General features: G+C 45.5%; 2 protein-coding genes across 17 annotated transcripts in view; both read left to right on the top strand.

Moving 5' to 3' along the window:
- Nucleotides 1-136: 136 nt before the first annotated feature.
- On the top strand, nucleotides 137-14,669 carry esrp1 (epithelial splicing regulatory protein 1). Of its 13 annotated transcripts, none has more exons than XM_049025089.1 (17): nucleotides 137-502; nucleotides 825-953; nucleotides 1,531-1,644; nucleotides 2,062-2,176; nucleotides 3,298-3,396; nucleotides 3,506-3,560; nucleotides 3,687-3,797; nucleotides 4,149-4,281; nucleotides 4,386-4,428; nucleotides 4,623-4,924; nucleotides 5,816-6,037; nucleotides 7,603-7,801; nucleotides 7,908-7,942; nucleotides 9,013-9,188; nucleotides 10,556-10,661; nucleotides 12,074-12,174; nucleotides 12,693-12,830. In XM_049025089.1, the coding sequence occupies exons 1-16, from the start codon at nucleotides 362-364 to the stop codon at nucleotides 12,155-12,157; spliced, it is 2,064 nt and encodes a 687-aa protein (XP_048881046.1). In that variant the 5' UTR covers nucleotides 137-361; the 3' UTR covers nucleotides 12,158-12,174; nucleotides 12,693-12,830. The 13 variants fall into 13 exon arrangements, with proteins under 13 accessions (XP_048881046.1, XP_048881041.1, XP_048881043.1 ...); XM_049025088.1 differs by having other exon boundaries at nucleotides 138-502; nucleotides 10,511-10,661; XM_049025090.1 differs by having other exon boundaries at nucleotides 138-502; nucleotides 10,559-10,661.
- Nucleotides 14,670-17,408: 2,739 nt separating this feature from the next.
- Nucleotides 17,409-20,077, top strand: part of washc5 (WASH complex subunit 5) — a 108,548-nt gene continuing 105,879 nt past the window's right edge. Inside the window, exons 1-4 of one of the 4 annotated variants that reach the window (XR_007399638.1) lie at nucleotides 17,409-17,815; nucleotides 18,602-18,887; nucleotides 18,998-19,143; nucleotides 19,960-20,044. Coding sequence is in view for 3 of the 4 variants with exons in the window: in XM_049025069.1 (XP_048881026.1) it covers nucleotides 18,702-18,887; nucleotides 18,998-19,143; nucleotides 19,960-20,044 (417 nt within the window). In the remaining variant the exon portion in view is untranslated. Of the gene's footprint in view, nucleotides 17,816-18,068; nucleotides 18,197-18,601; nucleotides 18,888-18,997; nucleotides 19,144-19,959; nucleotides 20,045-20,077 lie in introns of those variants that run through there. The other 3 variants (XM_049025069.1, XM_049025070.1, XM_049025071.1) reach the window with 3 other exon arrangements.

The following is a 20,077-nucleotide window of genomic DNA, read 5'->3' on the forward strand; positions in this document are numbered from 1 at the left end:
GGTCCTTTTGCAATGCCACGTCCCCGTTTAAAAGCACCAATGACACGAGACCCAGAACAGGGCAGGTATCTGTTACCTGAGTCACGTGGGCGGCGGACAGGTAGATGCACAAAAAAAGGGCCGTTCAGCCATTACGAGGCAGAGGGGGGTGCTACCTGTTTTGCATAGGTTCTCACGCAATCAAAAAAGCCACTAAATACTTGTAGCAGAAGAAACACACCTAGCTTTGGCGATAGGTGTCTGTAGCTGGTGGTGGTGGTTGCTGGTTTCCTTTGGTTCGGTGATTTTTTTTTTTTGTTTGGGGGGGTGTTTTTTTTCCCTTTTCTTTTATTTAGTTACATTTAGCTTAGTTTTCTTTTCTATGCTAACCATGACGGCGAATGTTGATTATTTGGTGGCGTTATTTTGTACTACATCTGGTGCCAGTGGGAATCAGTTGGGATCGGACGAGAAGGAGATCATTCAACTGGTGTGGCAAGTTGTGGACTTGGCGAACAAGAAGGTATTATTTTTTAAAAAATTCGTCTTCCTTTGTTCTAAATGTGTAAACCATGCCATTTTAGAGACGGGAAATTGGTCTCAAAAACACGTTTTCTTATATCCCCATGTATTATTTTAACTTTCATTATATTTCCAAATGTCATTACGAGATAATTTCGGATAATATACGGGATACGATCTGTCATTTTGTTTGAAATATTTGTGATGCAGTTCCCTCTACCACAATTTGCTGCTTTGCCTACGTAAAGGGCCACATCATAGTCTCTTCAAGCTGCCAGTTTTTGTCTGGATATGGAAGCTCATAGAAATTGCATTTCGTGCAGACCGGGCCAGTTCATGAAGTTTTCGTGAAGCCGAAACACTTGGAGCTGACCGAGGAATGTAAAGAACAAAGTGGGATAGAGGAGGAAACGATCTGTGCGGCAGAGCCTCTGGAGCACGCCTTAAACCAGGTGAAGATGGCAAATTCAGAAATTAAATTAGTTCAATACATTACTCATCATTCCATGGCATGATATCGCAGGAACAAGATTAAGCCAATGTGTCTTTAAATGTAACGATTAATTTGTTTATTCGCAATACGGGTGGTGCACGTTATTGTGAAAACACTTGTCAATATGTTGTGTAACTATAAAAGCCGATGTTTTTTTAATAACAAGATACATCTTTACCAATATTAATCAGTGTTTTAACGGTGATCTTTCTGGGGAATAATAAATTAATCGTATTACAAAGACACTTTAAAATGATGCAACTGTACCTGTCACTATGTGATAAATGTCCCAAAAAAGGCATTTCTCATGCAATTATTGTGCATATTTTCTGTTGAGTGAAATAGGCTAAGGTTTGGCGGTCACATTTTTGTAACTTGGTGTATGTTGGAGTTGGCTGTAACGTGTATCTTGCCTTGCCACATTTATGCTTTGCCTTTCATGCATGCAGTGTTGATCTGTTAAATTCTAAATAGTGTTTTAGCATTGAGTGAGAGCTGGTTTAGTTCAATTAAAGTTTTTTTCATGTAATTGACAGTTTATCCAGCAACTGAGTAATGGAATCAGTTTTGGGACTGGAACCTCATTCTGTTTATGTACCGACGGTCAGCTTCACATCCGTCAAGTCATTCATCCTGAGGCCTCCAGCAAGGTAAAAGTCAGGGGAAATTTGCTCTGTCTTCACACATTCTGGGGCCGGAAACTCCAGCCGGAACCACTTTCTCTGTAATTCACTGACACTTTGTCTACAGGCAGAAAAAGTTTTGATTTTTCTATTGGCCAAAAGCTGAATTATTGCACTTAAAAACAGAAAAATTCAGATGTCTTTGAATTGTTTGAATGCAGAATTCTTCAATTTGACTGTATATCACCTTAATCTTATTTGCTGTAAGTAAAATATTGGTTAACTGCTCGACTATTTAATAATGAAAAATTGACAACAGCAAGTATCGAAGTATTTTATTCTCTTGTGGTGCGATGCTGTTCATTCTCGTGAACACTTTCCCTGTCATAGACCCCTAAATCATAAATATTGTACATGGTTATGCTAATGGACATATTCTTGCAGAACATCATGCTTCCGGAATGTTTCTACTCTTTTTTCGACTTGCGGAAGGACTTCAAGAAAAACTTCCCAGAATCGGCGGATCTGAAGGACTTGGACGTTCAGAACATAGCAGACTGTATCCTCGTCCCTCAGTAATCGGGGCTTTGGGAAAAGGCCTTCAGCCATTGTTCAGTAATCTATGGTTCAGCGTCTCTATATGCTTACTTTCTTGAGTGTTCTGTTCTTGAAGGATGGCCTTCTGCCTGGTCGCTGCATTTGCCTCTGCTCTTTTCTGTGAAGCCAGAAGCACAGAGGGTGTGTGTGTGTGTGTGTGTGTGTGTGTGTGTGTGTGTGTGTGTGTGTGTGTGTGTGTGTGTGTGGGGGGGGGGGGGGGTGGTTGAAATGCAAATGTAAAAACAATACAGACAGGTCATTTGCCTCCTGAAAGAAAGGACAGTGTTTAGCCAACAGAGCAGTCCTGCGGACCCACCCAGGCTTTTAACTTTCAGAACATAAGACTATGATGAGAAAGAGACCAACACTGTGTATGTGTGTGTGTGTGTGTGTGTGTGTGTGTGTGTGTGTGTGTGTGTGTGTGTGTGTGTGTGTGTGTGTGTGTGTGTGTGTGTGTGTGTGTGTGTGTCTTTATTAGTTATAAGTAATGGTAAGTAATTATGATTCACGTAACAAAACAGTGGGCTTAATGAACCAGGGAAGTGGACTGTAGGTTTAACGTGTTAAAGTCAGATATCTGGAGGAGGCCAGCTCTTACCTGAATAGCCTAACGGTGGCAGTAAAAACTGAACAAACAGACGATATAAAATATTGAAAGCTTTCGATGCGAAGCCCAGGCGTCTGACACATTTTGATGTGTTTTTCTCTTAGAACAGTAACGTGTTTTATAAGAATTTGTGGTAATACGGCACTTCAGGGAGACAAATAATCTAGTACCCTTTTTACTTAATGTGTTAATTAACCAGAAACTAAGAGTTGGTTACATACTGATCCCATGTTCGTTCATCATTAATCAGTCATATCAGTTCATGTATTTCATGCTGTTACTATATTTGCTATGATTCGCACTTGAGTAGTAACTGAATTACTAAATTGCTTGTGCCACCCAAGTGAAGTATTACTGATTTTTTTTGTAATATCAAAAAATGTATTTTATATACACTCACAGGCATGCACGCACACACACAAACACATGTATATAATTTGATTCCTCCATTCTCCTTAACCAATACTCTTTGCCAGATCTGGACATAAAGCCAGATCTGTCACTCGATGGATATGGTTCCACAAAGGTCCAGACCATGAGCGACATAATCCTGGCACTCATTTCAGACCCCGTGTGTGAGTAAATAAATGTTAAACATAATCCTTCCCTGAATAGCAAATAACTTTCCTGTTTTTTTTTTTCTTTCTGCTGTGCGTTATGTATTTTTGATTATTTTTCTTTCAGGTTACAAGTTCTCCCACCCGGAAAGAGTAAATGAAAAATTTGAAACAGGCACCTGGTAAGAGACCCCATCCGTCCATTTGTCACTCGGCTGGAAAGTAATACAGCACACATTAATGTTAAAGTGAGTTAAGGCCCTTTGTGTTTGTTGACCTGTTTTCATGTTTCTCCTCCTTCCGCACAGCAGCAAGATGGAGCGGGTGGATGACAACACGGTGATCCGCGCTCGCGGGCTCCCCTGGCAGTCGTCCGACCAGGACATCGCCCGTTTCTTCAGGGGCCTGAGCATTGCCAAGTCAGTCCCGTCACCGGGTGTCCTTCCACGCCTTTGCCTGCGTGTACAAATACAGAAGATGCTGTAGGCCTTAAAGCTGCCGCTTTTCTAACCCAGAGGTTGTGGGTTCGAGTCCCAGGAATTTCCTTGCTATCGTATCGTTGACGTAAACAGTCTTAAAAGCTCCGGAAAAACACGTACCAGCATAAAGGATGAAAACATGAATTACCTTATTTTTTATACATAAAATTGCCTGCTAAACACTCTGTCTGCTAAGCATTCTTAAGCAAAGCGAGCTGGATTCTGTGCTGCATGCTTTCCGGCTGACGCTGTGGGCTGATGGCGGCTCCCCTTTGCCCTTTGCTCTTGTAGAGGAGGGGTGGCGCTCTGCCTGAACGCCCAGGGTCGCAGGAACGGGGAGGCACTGGTTCGCTTCGTCAGCGAGGAGCACCGAGATCTGGCACTCCGGAGGCACAAGCACCACATGGGCAACCGCTACATTGAGGTCTGTGTGCCCCCCCCCCCCCCCCCCCCCCCCCGTAACAATGCTGTTCTGTCTCGTATCTTTGACATCCGAGTCATTTCTTAAATGGATGTTTTCTTCTACAGGTGTACAAGGCAACTGGTGAAGATTTCCTCAAAATAGCTGGTGGTAAGAATATCTTTTCATTCTTTTTTATTTATCTTTCCCCCCCCCACTTTAAACATGATTTCCAAACTTTACAGCTTCATGCCCTTTACACACGACCTTCAATGGTTTTAGCAGGAAAACGAGACAGGTTTTTAATTATTTTTTTTTCGGCCACCTTGAAAGATAAGGGGAAACTCTTCTGTTCTCTTCCTCAGGTACCTCCAATGAGGTGGCCCAGTTCCTGTCCAGGGAGAACCAGGTGATTGTGCGCATGCGGGGGCTCCCCTTCACCGCCACCGCTGAGGATGTGCTGCTCTTCTTCGCTCCCGCTTGCCCTGTCACCGGCGGGAAGGAAGGCATCCTCTTCGTCAAGTACCCGGATGGGAGGCCCACGGGGGATGCCTTCGTGCTGTTCTCCTGCGAGGAGCATGCTCAGAACGCCCTCAAGAAGCACAAGGAGATTCTAGGGAAGCGATACATTGAGCTGTTCAAGAGCACGGTGGCCGAGGTTCAGCAGGTGAGGGTGCAGCGTGGGACACAGAACACGGAGGGGGGGTGGGGGGTTTGCTTTTAGGGGAGATTCCTGTGCATATTTGCTTTTATTGAAGCTCTCCAGGGGCCTCTTTCACGAAGCAGGATTGTCCACTATACACGCCAGGCTCACCAAGCGAAGCTGTCCATCTGATAACCCCATTGGTTGGTTACAATAGTTGGCGTCTTGTTAAACCAAACTTGCTTTGGAACGAGTTTTTAGAATCTCACTCAAAACTACAAACCTGTAAGACCCAGAGTGAGCCGAATGTCACAAAACTGCTTGATGGATATTTGACGCATTTCTGTATTTGCTCTGTTCTTTGTTTATTGATATTAGCTATATCTGTGGAATACTGCAAACTGGTGCAGCAAAAATACCGGAGGAAATGAATCGTTTAGATTTTGTAACAATCGAGCTCTTCTTTCCTCACATCATGCCAGATACTAACGTAAATATCAGTTTTTTAACCAAAATCCAATGTTTTCACTCGTTAAGTGCTTTGAAAGCAAATGTCACGTGGGTGGCTTGGCTACTGGTGATTCGAGGGTTAACCCTGACGCTTTCTATCCTTGAGCTCCGTATGGGAACTTATTTATTTATTTTTTTTTTTACAACCTCTTGTGAGGATAGCAAACAGTTCGGTGTCCTGTTGGCGAGAGTCCATGTCCCACGGGCCACGTTGCTCTGACAAATGATGTATTTCTGGGGCACATTGTATCCTGGATGGCCAGCTAGTCGCAGCAGATCGTCCAGCCTTTGGCTGAGGGCGTATATACAAGAGGCATCTCAGCGACCGAAGCTGATTGGTGACACCAGGAGAGCTAGGAAGCAGCTATGAGCTGGAGGTGTTTATCCTGCCCTGTGCCTTTGCAGGTGCTGAACAGGTACACGTCTGCGCCCCTGATCCCCATAGCACCGGCCCCCATCATCCCCGTGGTGCCCCAGCCACCCTTCGCTCCCCCCCCCGGGGTACGGGACTGCGTCCGGCTCAGAGGCCTTCCCTACACGGCCACAATCGAGGACATTCTGGAGTTTCTGGGGGAGTTCATTGCCGACATTCGCCCCCACGGGGTCCACATGGTGCTTAACCAGCAGGTACAGACCTTCCCCAATTCCCATCCCGTCGATCCGTCCCGGACCCACCTTCATACACTGCACAGCGGTTTCCAAAGGGGTCTGTCGTCACCAGCACCTTCCCCAGAACCAAAACTATGAAAGGGGAACCCCCCTCTAGTACCAAAAATATTTAAACAGACCCCCCCCCCAATCCTCAGGTCTTGGTAATTTATAATCAGGGATTTATGTAACTGGTACATTTAAGTATGCATTCTCCATATAAAGTGAAACGCACTGCAGTTTTTCATAATAATGCAAATTGAATGAGGAAGCTCTTTTGCAATATTAAGGTTAAAATGCACTGTAATCTCTTTCCATAACCGCACAAATGCATATAAAGTAAGCACGCTTTGGCACTGCAACCACAGGAAAGTGCAGCTCGTGACACTTTATATGTCGATCCCTGTCTGTTAAACCACTCATCATAGGTAGGCACACTCTATCTCTGGTCTGTTCTAGCTCAAGAAAGCTGCTCTACAACACAGGAGTCAAACTCAAGGCTCATGTGAACTTCTGAAAAAATATCAATAATGGATCTAACCAGGCTTGCAATTTTTAGAATGTGGCCATATTGATTTGAAACATCCTGCATGCGTAATGGCGCAAAATCTGCTATTCTCAGTTATCCGCCCTGAAGCTGAAACTGTGGTGAAAGAATTTAATACACCAGACTCGCCATGCTGGGAAGAATACCGCAGCTTGCATGGGCAACTCAGAACAGACTAAATACATGAGTTGCTTGCTGGAGCCCGTTTTTAGTCATAATCGGGAGACCAGTGACGCAGCTGAGAAACGTAGCTAGATAAATACTAATGAAATGGCAAACATCATCGAAACCAAAGCCTGGTGGTGAGTTTGCGAAGACAGGCAGGCTCACAGCTGCAGAAGTCATGTGCCCCGACAAGCATCAGCTTTTCAAGAAACGGGATTTCGGATCCCACCTAGCTGGCATCACTAGATGAATCAACGGCGATTAATCGCATAAATTGCCTAGAATGGCAGATATGTTGGTAAACCTGAGATCAGTTGAAAAGTTGTGCTTACCTGAAGCATCATGCTTTGTTACCAGATATCCTTCATTTTGCATTATATCGTTAATCATGTTTTGATTGGCACTATCAATCTTCCAAAGTTGTTTGTGAGGTGACACCCCCCCCCCCCCCAAATCAAAAAATATTCAAGGGGTATCCATCCCCCCCAGAGTTAAAATATGACGTACGTGTTTTACTAGGGCACTACATATGTATAGGTTACCATAGCATTGAATTAGGTCCATTAGGCCCGTTTTACTGAATTGAACACCTTTGCTCTAGACTGAGAAACTTGATGTACAAATAAGGTCAAACAATGATACCATATTTTACTTGGAGGTTCTATGCTTATTTTTGGGCTGTATATTTAACAGCTTCATCCCATAAAGACGCTGTTGAAGATGACCTCGTAAGGCGACGTTGATTCTGTAAGGGCATCAGCCAAGTGAAGCCAAACGAAGGGTCGGACGGGAAGGTCGAGTGGAGAGATGAAGGCCTGTCTCTGGGTTTCAGGGGCGTCCGTCTGGGGATTCCTTCATCCAGATGAAGTCGGCGGAGAGGGCCTTCCTGACGGCCCAGAGGTGCCACAAGAAGACGATGAAAGACCGATACGTGGAGGTGTTTCAGTGCTCGGCCGAGGAGATGAACATTGTGTTAATGGGGGGCACCTTGAACAGGAATGGCTTGTCCCCACCGCCATGTAAGTTACGACGTAAGTTCTGCTGGGGTCTTGGCGCTTCTCTAAGCTACGTGCTGGTAGGTGCTGGAGCTCCTTTGAAATTCTTTGTTTCTCTGGGTTCTTTTTTTTTTTGATTCAGAATATAACCTTGGTGGGAAAAGTCTCAACGGATTGGTAGGCCTCTGGGATGCGTGTTGTTGTTTTTTTCTCGGTGGTTGCTGTAAATCTGGGTTACTCTGCTTTCAAAAACCTACAGATTCCCTTGGCACTGCAGTTGGCAAGTTTTCAAAAATGGTTAAAAATCCTATTAAATGTAATAATGACTGGAAAGTCATCATTACATAAAATGTGTTGTGCATAAGAACGTGGCAGGGCATTTGACAGTCCAGCCAAAGATTGACTTTCGGCTGGTTTATTTAGCAAAATTTATTTTAACGGCACTTAAAAATAATCAGATTGCTCACCTTCTCAATCACAACTGTGGGGAAACTCAGTTGTGGAATATTAATGACTTTCAAAAAATCGTTAAAATCACAACTGGCAAAATGCACGAACAGGTGCAGGCTGCTTTTCGGCCTTTTTCGGAAAGGTGAGTGTGAATCTGATGGGTGTAATAGCTGAATCATGGTGTCACTGGTCTTGTGCCTGCAGGGTATGGAGGCGGGGTCACTGGCGAGTCGTGGTGAGGGCGGGGTCTGACTTGGGTTCTTAAGATGGGCCCGGGGGAGGGGAGGGGTGGCAAAGAGGACGGGTGGGAATTAGGGCATGTGGAAAGGTGGCGTGTTTCTGCGCTTTGAGTGGGAAGATGCACCTCGGGGTGATCACCAAGAACAGGTCCTGCAGGAATCTCACACTTTTTTTTATTTATTTTTCTAAACCCCTCCCCTAAAATGGCCGTTCATTGTGTGTCCCTTGACCCCCGCATGGGTGTTTCTCAGCCTGCCACCGCTGCGGTGTGCTTGCCGATGCGACTTGTGGCTTTTAATCCAAATTAAAATTGGATAATAGATGCATTAAAAAACCAGCCCAGAATTCTGCCCAAAATCAGGACCTCATCAAAACATTTTTAAATGACTGTATATGGATTTTCAGATTCCTCAGGCTTGCAGATTCCTGCCATATCTGTTTGGGGCAAACCGTCTAAACGCAAAAAAAATAAATAAAAATAACGGCAAGGCAGTGCTGTATTTGTCTTGGCAAATGTTCTTTAACCTTCGATACCCCTCAACTCCTTCTCTCCTCAGGCCTCTCCCCCCCCTCCTACACCTTCCCCCCCCCCCACGGCCATCCTGCCCCCAGAAGCTGCCACTCTGTACCAGCCCCAGGTCCTGCTCACCCCTCGGCCAGTACAGCCCTCCGCCGCCACTTTCTACCCTGCCTCCACCCAGCTCTTCATGAACTACACCGCCTACTACCCCAGGTGGGCCTGCTTCTCATTGCCTTACCGACGACGCCCCTGCCCCTTTTCGTCACGGTGACCTTCCTTCCCTCGCCGCGCCATCGACACTCTCGTGCAAAGCAAATCCTGCCTTTCACGCGACTTCCTGTTTTACCTTGCTTCATTCACCCTGCTAAAAGGTACAACAGCGGTGCCTTTTGGGATTTAAGTTTGAACCTTCTTGCGCCTTACCTCCGCCCCATTGCCCACTGCGCTGCCCACTGCCCTCTGTTCCCCTCAGAGGTGCCGGGGGTGCGTGGGGCTTCACGTAGACATATCCGCCCAGCGTTGACCTTTCCTGGCCTCCCGTGTTTCCAGCAGTGTGTTAGTGACGGAAGGATACCGAAACTGGCTGGAATCTTCCATTCACAGCATTTAGGGCTGACAGTAAAACAGTTTAAAAGTCAAAAACCCAATTCCAAATCGGAATCGTCGCTGAGCCTTTTTTTACCCCCCAAGGCGACTTTAAGACTTTTTTGTTTTCATTCCTATCATGTCTCATCAGTATTAATCATTCACGGATTGATATAACAGCCCAGTGAGTGTGGAGTAGAGCGTTTCCTGATACAGATCTGCCCCCGGTAAGGCAGCTGTGAGTGGACGAGCAGGAGGGGAAGGCGGGCTCAGATGGACAGTCCACCAATCGCCATGAATCAGCGGCTCGCGTACGAGGTGATCCCGCTGTAAGGTTTAAGGCAGGACGTACAGGAAGGGTAGTTAATGACTGAGCTGCCCTGCCGTTTATACAGTGACTGACTGTAAACGACAAATGTCAGTCCCCAAAAATGGGAACACGTTGAAGGTCAGTCAGCTGGTTAGACGGGAGTGTTAGCTCCTCACGCTGCTCACCACACGAGCCCAGTCTTTACTTCGGGAATATCCGGGTTGAAATGCCGCGGCTCTTCCCGTCCCATCCTAAGCACAGCCCTCTGCATGTGTGCAGCAGTTCTGCAAGACGGACACTGGCACGCCACACTGGCACGCCACACTGGCACGCCACACTGGCCCCACAGATGTCCTTCAGGGAATAAAAATAAGTCATGCAAATAGAGAGATCATACATCTGTGGGCCGTTTCATTTAGGAATAACCTACGCAGCTTCGTGCCTGTAGTGCCCCCTTAAAGGCGATGGCGACAAAAACCCTCTTTTAAATGTTAAAAATTTTAAATGTAAAACTTTTACATGTATTTATGTGCACCCATGTGTATCTGTACAGGCATCACATCCTCCTCCTTTGTGGGTATAGTGTATCTTACTCCCCCCTCCCCCCCCCCAATCTTTTTTTTCTCTAACCCACCTGCAGCCCCCCAGGCTCTCCAACCAGCCTGAACTATTTCCCCTCCCCCAGCAGTGCCCCCACCCTGGCGGCCCAGCCCGGGGCCCTGGTGAGGATGCAGAGTCTTGCCTACAACAGCGGAGTTAAAGAGATCCTCAACATCGTCCAGGGATACCAGGTTTGTGACCCCCCACCACCGCCCGGGCAGACCAGACTGAACCTCAAACCCAGACCCTGTCCCTTTTGCTCCTTCTGCACTTATGACCTGTACTGGACCCATACTCTGCCTTCTGAAGCTTCATTTCACCAGCCAGTTGGTCACTTTAATGCCTCTTTGCTGGGAACACTGGTCCTGCTGCGGTAATTCCTTCATGCAGAACAGGTGCTTCTCCCGTTCCTACTCTTTGTTTCCTGGCACATACTGTTCAGCGGTAAATTATTTGTTCTGGTTCTGTGTACATGGTGTTTATGTGCCGATGTGGCGGTTCTGAGGAAATCTGGGATTTAGGAATTGACATGCGTCAATACAGTGATGCTGATTGTAAAACTGCAGGGCTTCCCTTCCTCCCAGGAGCCGCCTTTGTGTACGTTTTGTTTTGTGGGTTATATTGTGTAGATGGGCTACAGTCGACCTTTTTATCTGAAAAGCTCTGCTTTCGGCTACATCAGCTGCTTGTGGAAAGCCTGGTGGCAGTCTGTCTGTAAATGGGGGTGTTTCACAATAATATACTAACTGTCAGAATAAGCTGAGCCCAGCAGGATCACGGTGCCTCTTGTCAGCAACGTCACCTGGGCTGCTTGGCAGCTGCCGTTAGGAAACCCTCAGCCCCCCTCCCTCAGCCCCCCTCCCCCAGCCCCTCCTCCTGCGTTTTTTTCCCCTCTCTTTTTGTGTGATTTTCATCTCCTGGCCCTCCCCCACCTCCTCCTCCTCGCCGCCGTGTAGTCAGGCGGGGCCCAGCGTGCGCGGACATGCTCCCCTCTGCCTTTCTGGGGGTGATGTCGTAACGCTCGGTACCGCAAACGCCCTCAGTGCTGCTCCAGCATTGGTGCTGGCACCAATAGTCAGTTAAGACTGGACGAGTAAGTGGACCAGGCGATCGGGAGACAAGGACTACGGGGAGGAGATGGAGGCTGGCCAGGAGATTTAATTACTGTAGCTGTGTTGAGGGCAGCATGGCACTGCGGACTTTACCCCGAGAGCTGCGGGTTCGAATCCTCGCACAGATTTTCCATTATCTCCATGTGTTTGCGTTGGTTTCATCGGGACACTCCTGTTTCCTTCCTTCAAAAAATATAGTTAGAGAAACATCCTATTGTCTCTATGGTGTGTGTGTGTGTGTGTGTGTGTGTGTGTGTGTGTGTGTGTGTGTGCATGCGTGTTGCCATGGGCTGCCAGCCCACCTCATGCACCGTTTTTACCTGGGTTGCATTCCCTCCTAGCAAGGAATCAGTCCAATCCTTTAATTTCTTATCTCTGTTTCCTCTGTTTTCCTACTAGTGCAGTTTTTTTTTTTTTTGTTTTTACCTCTGAGCTGTAGAGTTGCTGTGATTTATTTAGTCCCAATATCTCTGTTCAAACTTACACTGTAGTATCCGTCCGAAGATGGATTCGTGCAGTCACATGACCAGGCGAGGACACTGCTCACGCACCCCAAACAGTGGGTCTGTATTTAGAAGGGGAGGAGAGGAAGGTAAGGCTTTGCTACGGCCAGGCCTCAGACTGAAAGGGCGCCCCCCCCCCCCCCCCCCCCCCCCACGGTGTGGGTCCCTCCGCTGCTACTCAGGTTGTTTTTGGTGTCGGCAGCCTTGCACAAAGTAGCGTCAGTGGTCCGTCGCTCGTCCTGTTCAGGTTTGCCGTGCCCCCTGATTGGCCTTCACATTTTTATTCGGAAAACGGAAAGAGATCTGAAGGCCGTGTTGCCGCAGTCATTCGGTTTCTGTGCCGAAACTCCAGATCTGCCGTGAAACGGAAGGAGGCTCTTTTTGGGTAAAAGGCACAAGGGAAGCTTTGGCTGCCATGAACAGGCGTGACGTCGGTCACTGGGTGGCGCTGTAGCTGGGTGTGGGCGTGGCGGCCGTGGACCACACGCAGGTGACGGGTAGAGGTGAAGCGCGAGGCTCGTTCTATGGTGCTGGGAGAAAACTAGTGTGACCTTCCATCTTATTCCCAATGCTAATCTCTGCTCACCAACCTCTCTCTCTCCTGCAGACTCCCCCAGAGGCTGTGACTCTGGTGAATAACTTGTACGCACAGCCTGGCAGCAGTGAAGGCCTGGTGACTCTCCCGGCGCTCCTGTCAACCAAGCAGCCTTTGCAAAACCGAACCCACGGCCATCTGGGGGGTCCCTTCCTGGACCTACAGCTGCTTTAATCAAGCCGCTGACAAACGTCGCCCTTTAGGGGGCGACAACATTCACTTGCAAAGCTGAGAACAGCCCCTTTTCTCGACATACACACTGGAATATCTAAAACGGACTTACTACTTCCGACTTAGAAAATAGAATTATGTTGTTTTTTTATCCTGTTGAAAATAATGCCTTCCTTATGTATGCAAAACGTATCAATTTATTTATATATATAGTAGAAATTTATGTATTTTTTACCAGTATAAATGTGGCTTTTGCCCAATAGTAGCTTTTGTTTTAAATTGCACACCTTTTTTCAAGCATTAGTGAGAATGTTAATAAGCATTGTGCAGTGCGTGAGATTGTCTGCGTGCCTTATGTGTGCATGAACCTGCGTCTGAATGTCGGACTTATTTTTACGATTCTTCTACTTGATTCTTGCATCATGTCTGTCCCTGTGTCTTTCATCGGCAGAGGGTGTGGTGGTGCTCTGTGAAGGCAAAACCCTCTGTGGGGTGAGGGTGGGAGGCCTTAGTACAGGGCTTATGTGACGCTGAGGATGCGGGATCTTAGCCCCCATCCCGCTGAGGTTCTCATGATCGTGCTGATCGAGGCCATTATACTTGACCCGTGCCTTTTAGTTTCCAATCATTGCCTTCTTACACACACACTGCGTAAATGGCTCAGGAACATAAACCCAGCTGTGTTTTTATGCTTGTAGGTTGACTGTATTCACACTTAAATTTACTTGTGTGTGTGTGTATATATTCTGTTGTCATAATTATACACACTTTTTTTTTTTTTTAAATTTATTTTTACATTTTTGTGACATGGTTCCTGCCAATGCATCAGTCCCTTGTTGTGCCTGACAGCATCACCTGCCGGGTGTGAACGACACAAACTGACGCAGCTTGGTGTGTGCGTGCAGGGGGAGGACGGAGGGGGGACTCTGGGGCATGATCACGCATGCATGTTGCTAGTGGCGATGGGGTGCCAACCACTCAACACTCTGGCAGTGTGAATTCCGACAGCAGCGGCCGCACCGCACCAAGACCACGAGATGTTTACACGGTCTGCTGTGACGCAAAGCACTGCAGGTTTGGAAAAGACAGTGTGGAATATACTCACTGTCTGGATGCCGGTCCTTTTTACATGCCTGCACTTTTTCGCCAAAATAAAAGCACTGTATGTGAAACAAAGAACAAAGAGGAGGTTGTGAATCACAGCATCTATATGAAGTGCAAGCTACTGATTTTTATTTTTTAGTTATTTTTTTTTTTCTTTTTGCCTTTGACTTCCATGTGGAGGCTGTGAATTTATCAAAGAGCTGTACAACTCTGGTTTTGTTGCTACACTGTGGAAAGAAGAACGAGATCGAATTAACGCTATGTTCAATATTCAGGTTCAGAGTAGGATTTTTATATATGCATATATACGCCCTTTAAACAGTGTGAAGTACATATTATGATGTGCATGTTTAATTTTTCTTTTAATTGTACTTCTTTGCAAGAAAATAGGAATGTATTGTGTATAATCACTTGGCATAATGTATGTAAATATTGTGGTCAGTTCATTGATCACTGCGTACTACTGAAATAGAGCAAGATTTACTGTGTAGAAATTGTGTTCTCCATTAAGCGATGTATTCTGTCATTAAGTTTGTTGTTTAGCTGTAACTTCTCTAAGTCGGGGTGCAAAAGACAAAAGTATGTAAAATGTTCTCGCCCACTCCTCTTAGATCTGACTGTATGTATTGGATCGAATGCTTAAATTAACCCTTTGAATGCAGAATGTGTGATTCCACAATACAATAAAGACCCGTGCAGACCATGTGTAATGTTGAGAGGTGTCATAGTTCTTTATTTATTTTTTTTAAGAGAAGTTCTACAATTTGTTAGGCTGTGTGCAAGTAGTCTGTATGTTTTCCCTGTATCTTCAGGTTTTCTCTGCATAATTCCGTTTCCTACTGCACTCCAAACGCATGCATTTAGGCTAACACGGTCGCCCCTTCTGTATCGTGACATTCCCCATTACGGTTTCGATATATCGCGATGTTGGCGTTAGAAACGGAATGAGACTTTTTGGAGAGTTTTGTAACAGCCACATATCAGGCACAAAAAGTGCCTTCGCTCTTAAGTGCGTGAAATACAATTATGAACGGCGCTGTGCTTATGAAAGCTTTAAACGTGATATCTCGCAGTGGTCTTTATATCTTGCCTTTCTGGAATCTTCTTGCTTCGCTCGCCAAGGGGACAAAAAGTTTTGTGTGGTCTTAACAGATCGCGGGAGAGCCCCCGCGATGCGTGAGTGTCGACTGTACTTGTCTAGAAATTGCCCATAGTCTGACTGTACTCTGCGATTGACTCCCATCCCATCCAGGGTGGACCTTGGCCTCCTGTTCTTTGCTGCCTGGGATAGACTCAAGGCACCACTGAGTTTGGCCAGGAGAAGCGGGTGGAGGATCGTTGAAACACTAGGGCTCTTTCACCTGCAGGGTTTTGTGTTTCACTTGTGCCCCTGGATGTGGGTGTATGTGTGGCTTTTATATGCTGGTCTGCTTCCACAATCAATAAACCCACACTTAAGGAAGAGTGATGTCATACAAATTGTCCTTAGTGCGATAAAGTATATGCCCTGTAATGGACTGGCATCACACCAGGTGTCTTCTGTTTTGTTTCTGGGATAGGTTCAGGCTTACTGTAAGTCCCCTGCTGGGACTTAAAAAGTTAGCTGATTGGGTGTGTGATGAAATGACTCTCCTTTTCCTGGGGGTGATTCTGATATAAATAAAAAGAAAAAAAAGTTGCCACTATAAAAGCCTGCCGTTCGGGTTTCTGACATGATTGTAAATGGTTTGAAAAGATGGTCATTCAATTCAATTTATTTTTATATAGCGCCTTTCACAGAGTGACCCCAAGGCTCTTTACACGGGTGTGTGGTAATACATCACCACATCACTTTTACAGAATGATACATGAAACAGAGAAAAGAGGAGACAAAGGATGAAAGAAAGTCAAATGACAACAGAGAGGAATCAACCCCCCCCCCCCTGAGCATGCTAACATAAATACAGATCAGCTAAACTGAAGTCGTAGGTCTTCAGTCAAGATTTATAGACTGAGACTGATTTGGCAAGCAGCACATGAACTGGCAGACCATTACAGTGTAGGGACCCTGCAGCAGAAGGCTTCATTGCCAACTGTCAATTTATTTACGTGTGGGATGACAAGGAAGCCTGCGTTCTGTGATCTGAGTGTAAATGCGGCCTGTAAACATGAGTCAGTCCTGTAAGGCGGCAAGGTGCTAGACCTTCGAGTCATTAACAACCTGTAAAGGGATGAATCGTAATCCATTGCCGCTTATCCAGTTCGAGGGACGGGACATGCCAGTCTATTACAGGGCACATAATTACCCAGCATTTGAAAATTAGAAGACTGAATACTTTCAGACTATTAGCCAATGCCTGCATGTTTCTCCACATACATATAGCTGGGGTGGGACGCAGGCCAATCCCAGGCAGTACAAGGCTACAGCATGTCCTAAAATGAATATATTTGCAAGCGTGTATAAATAATATGAAGCAGAAGCAGTGAGTCATCGTGAAAAAAAATGAGGTGACATTTTGTTGGAAGTGTGTGTACAAACTTGCATGTTGAAATAAGGAAAGGGCAGGTTCAAGATCCTGTTCACAGAACAGCTAGCTGAGTGTTTGCTGTAAGAAGCCCTTCTGGTTGGAGACTACAGTTTCCTGGTAAATATGACAGAAAGAGAGTAAGGAGAGAAGAGCAGTGACACAAAGACAAGATTACACACAGCCAAGCAGTACTGGATCCACACCTCGGAGGCTTGGCTGCACACAAGTCAGCAGTGGCCCTCCGTTCACCTTTCCTTTCATACACTCTCCTACCTCCTTTTATGTCAACTGCTAAGGTTGCAGGCGCAAACTATACCCAGCACTGGCTGAGTGCTCAGTACGTGAACTCTGGGAAGTTAAATTGCGAGATCGATTCTGTAACCTTTGCTGGAATAGAACAGAATGCCATTATTGTTATTGGACAGGTAGCCAGTTCAACGAAATTTAGTCTTGGCATATGCCATTTTGCTGTCCTGAGATAAACTCACAGAGACACACAGCCGAGGGTGAAGCTTCGGGTAACGCAAGGTTACGAAAGTTCACTACATCCATTTCTTCTCTGCATTACAAAGCATTAAAACAATTCGTTCCGGTGCAACTTTAGACGCTTGACAGGATTTTAGACAACGCCTGACTTAGTCGGACAACATATTTGCCAAAAAAACCCACAATAATAAGGACTAGAAACAATACAAAATGTAACTTTAAAGCTGCTTCTGTCCAGAAGACAGCGCGCGAAGTGGACGTACGGAGGTTAGTCTGGTTATGATGGCAGAGATAATAGCGCCCTTCATATTTCCAGGTCACGTTTCTTTTTCCTTTGAGCCCGGACCCACTTTTGTTTTGTAAACGCTTGTTCCTTATGAGTCATTTAAGACAAGCTAGGAACTGTTTGCTTTAAGCAGTGAATCAATATTTGCGTAGGCTGCCAAACCGACTATGTTTTATTGGAAGGAGTGCCTAGTTTTCGAAATGCCTGAAAGGTAGTCGAAAAAAGACGGAATGGCGTTTGTTAAGTTCTCGCGGACTTTAATGCTGTTTTTTCTTTAGCTTGACTTTGCATATGAAATACAGTTACATCTTTGAAATGCAGTCAGATATTAGATTGTAATGGACCAGCATGGTTGATTTTGAGCTTGACATTGTGTTAATACTGTTGTGCGTCTGGGACTACCCCACCGATCAGACTTAGCGTTGGAGGATAAATGGAAGTGGGAATGTTGGACAAAAACAGACACCCAGCGACATCTAGCGGACAGTTTCGGATGGCTTCGTTTTAGATTCGAAGCATGTGATTCTTCTGGTCATGTGATTCTGTCATGTGATTATCAGAGGCCGGAAGCGAGGAAGTGGGTATGTCACTTGTGCGCTAGCTATCTCAAATAATTATACTCAGTTTGTCATACTGTTTAAAAACTGTTTGGACAGACACACTTTTTTGTCTGTTTTTATATATCTTGTGATTACTGATGTTCAGAGTTGGCGTTTTAAATGGCTTGCATGATCTTTCCGTTATAAAGATGCGAGCTCATTTTCCTGCAAATGCACGCAGTTGTCAGGGTATTATTTGAGTAAATGTACAAATATCTTTGAATATGTGCGTTTTTCTTACACCTGTAAGAATTACCATTGCTTTCCGTACCGTAATAATCTAAGAAGTGATTAAATGTCATAAATGCGAAGAATATTTTCGTGGTCATCACTCTTAAAAATACACACAGCCGAGTTAACCTGGTAATACCTGAGAACGGAATTTGTTTTTCATTTGTTTCATAAATCGTATCTGTCATGGCGTATATATAAATGTCTTTCATTCTCCAGTAATGGGAATGTAACGGTTTGTCATGTAAAGTCAGGGGTATATGTTCTGTCTTGTTAGAGCCTGTCTGATCAGTGCATGAATACCTGGAGCATAAATGGGTGTGAAATGAAAAATAATTATAATAGTCATACCGTCGTAAGACATCCAAGTCACCTTGGGTAAAGATAGCTACTCTTAAACATGCATGTCAGGTCTGATTTACATGCTTCTGGCTTGTGCAGCACAGAAATTCCTTGTCCTAATGATCGTAGGAAATAAGAGTACATTAATATTCAGCATATATCTTGTATTAGTGGAACCCTTTTTGGTACCATCAGGTACGGACCTCCCGACGGATGACATGCTTGACAGCTCACTTTGCGATCATCTGAGTTGGTGAGGCGCCCCTCCTTCCGGACCCCAGTGCTGCTTGTGGCCATGGTGGACTTCCTCGCAGAGAACAACTCGTGCGGGCAGGCGATCCTCCGCATCGTTTCCCGGGGAAATGCCATCATAGCGGAGCTCCTTCGTCTGTCCGAGTTCATCCCTGCCGTTTTCCATCTCAGAGACAAGAGCGACCAGCATAAGTACGGCGACATCATCTGCGACTTCAGCTATTTTAAGGTGCTTCCTGCCTGCCTTCTCCCTCAGTCAGAAACACACCTTCTAAAGAAGCGGTCATCCTCCCATTAAATGTTCCTGCCTTGTGCTTTTCTTCTTTTCTTTCCTCAAAGGGTCCAGAGTATTATGAAAACAAACTGGAGGCCAAAGCTGAGCTTCAGGACATAGATGAAGAATTTAGGGAGAACAACATTGAAATACTGTCACGTTTTTACCTGGCATTCGAAAGCGTCCACAAGTACATTGTGGATCTGATACGGTAACTGATCTTCTTAGACCCCTAAATCCCTTTTGATGTATGATTATATGTAACAGAGGTCTTTAAACTGATGTAGCAGATCATGTGACTGTTATGTCACCATATTGCCTAGCAACGCAGAAGAAGGAGCAGCAGTGTTTTTCGAGCAGATTTTTGTTAAATATGCCTGAAACGTGTTGAGTGGTTGGATGTAATAATTAGGTGGGTAATAAACCTGGTTTAATATTAATATGGTTATCATAATGAAATATTATGCCGTATCGGCTGATATCAAAATTGTTTTACGTCTGTCTGTTGGTCATAGACGTTGTAGCAGTAATCTCACCTTCGATATGATTAGGAATCGATCTTTTCTTTCCCATACACCATGTACATGACCATGTACATGCGTGTGTCGAGATGTGGTGTGAACTAGATAGTTGACGATGTCATAATACTTTGGATTGGGTAAAATCGCCCCCTACTGCAGTTGTACAGAAAGACGACTGAACAGAATGTGGATCGTTTACACCAGCCTTATTGAGCTTCTTTTATCTAAAAGACCAGATAAAGGGAGATCACCATCAACCGCGCGGGTGTCACTATAACACCGACAAAATGGTGGTGTAAATATTGGCATTATGGGAACAGTGATGTAGGTCAGAATCGTCCATAGGACTGGAGAGTGGGTAACATTTGCAGAACTGTATATAAAAACTCAAGGATGATTATGCAAAGACTAAGGGAGGAGGTCCCTCCAGGACCAGAGTTGGAGAGACCTGCTTTAGAGAAAGCCACACTCTGGATTTAACCTTTCAGAGGAATCATTCATTACAGGTACCTGGATGATCTCAACGAAGGCGTTTACATCCAGCAAACCTTAGAGACCGTGTTACTGAACGAGGATGGGAAGCAGCTCTTGGTAAGCGCAGGAGACTCGCCTGCCCGGCCTTTT

This window comes from Brienomyrus brachyistius, chromosome 9, assembly GCF_023856365.1.
Source record: "Brienomyrus brachyistius isolate T26 chromosome 9, BBRACH_0.4, whole genome shotgun sequence".
Lineage (NCBI taxonomy): Eukaryota > Metazoa > Chordata > Actinopteri > Osteoglossiformes > Mormyridae > Brienomyrus > Brienomyrus brachyistius.

Coding starts and splice junctions, on each gene's coding strand:
- esrp1 (XM_049025084.1), top strand. CDS start 362: ATGCTAACCATGACGGCGAATGTTGATTATTTGGTGGCGTTATTTTGT. Junction 1,645..2,061: donor ATCCTGAGGCCTCCAGCAAG/GTAAAAGTCAGG, acceptor ATATTCTTGCAG/AACATCATGCTTCCGGAATG. Junction 3,397..3,505: donor ACTCATTTCAGACCCCGTGT/GTGAGTAAATAA, acceptor TTTTTCTTTCAG/GTTACAAGTTCTCCCACCCG.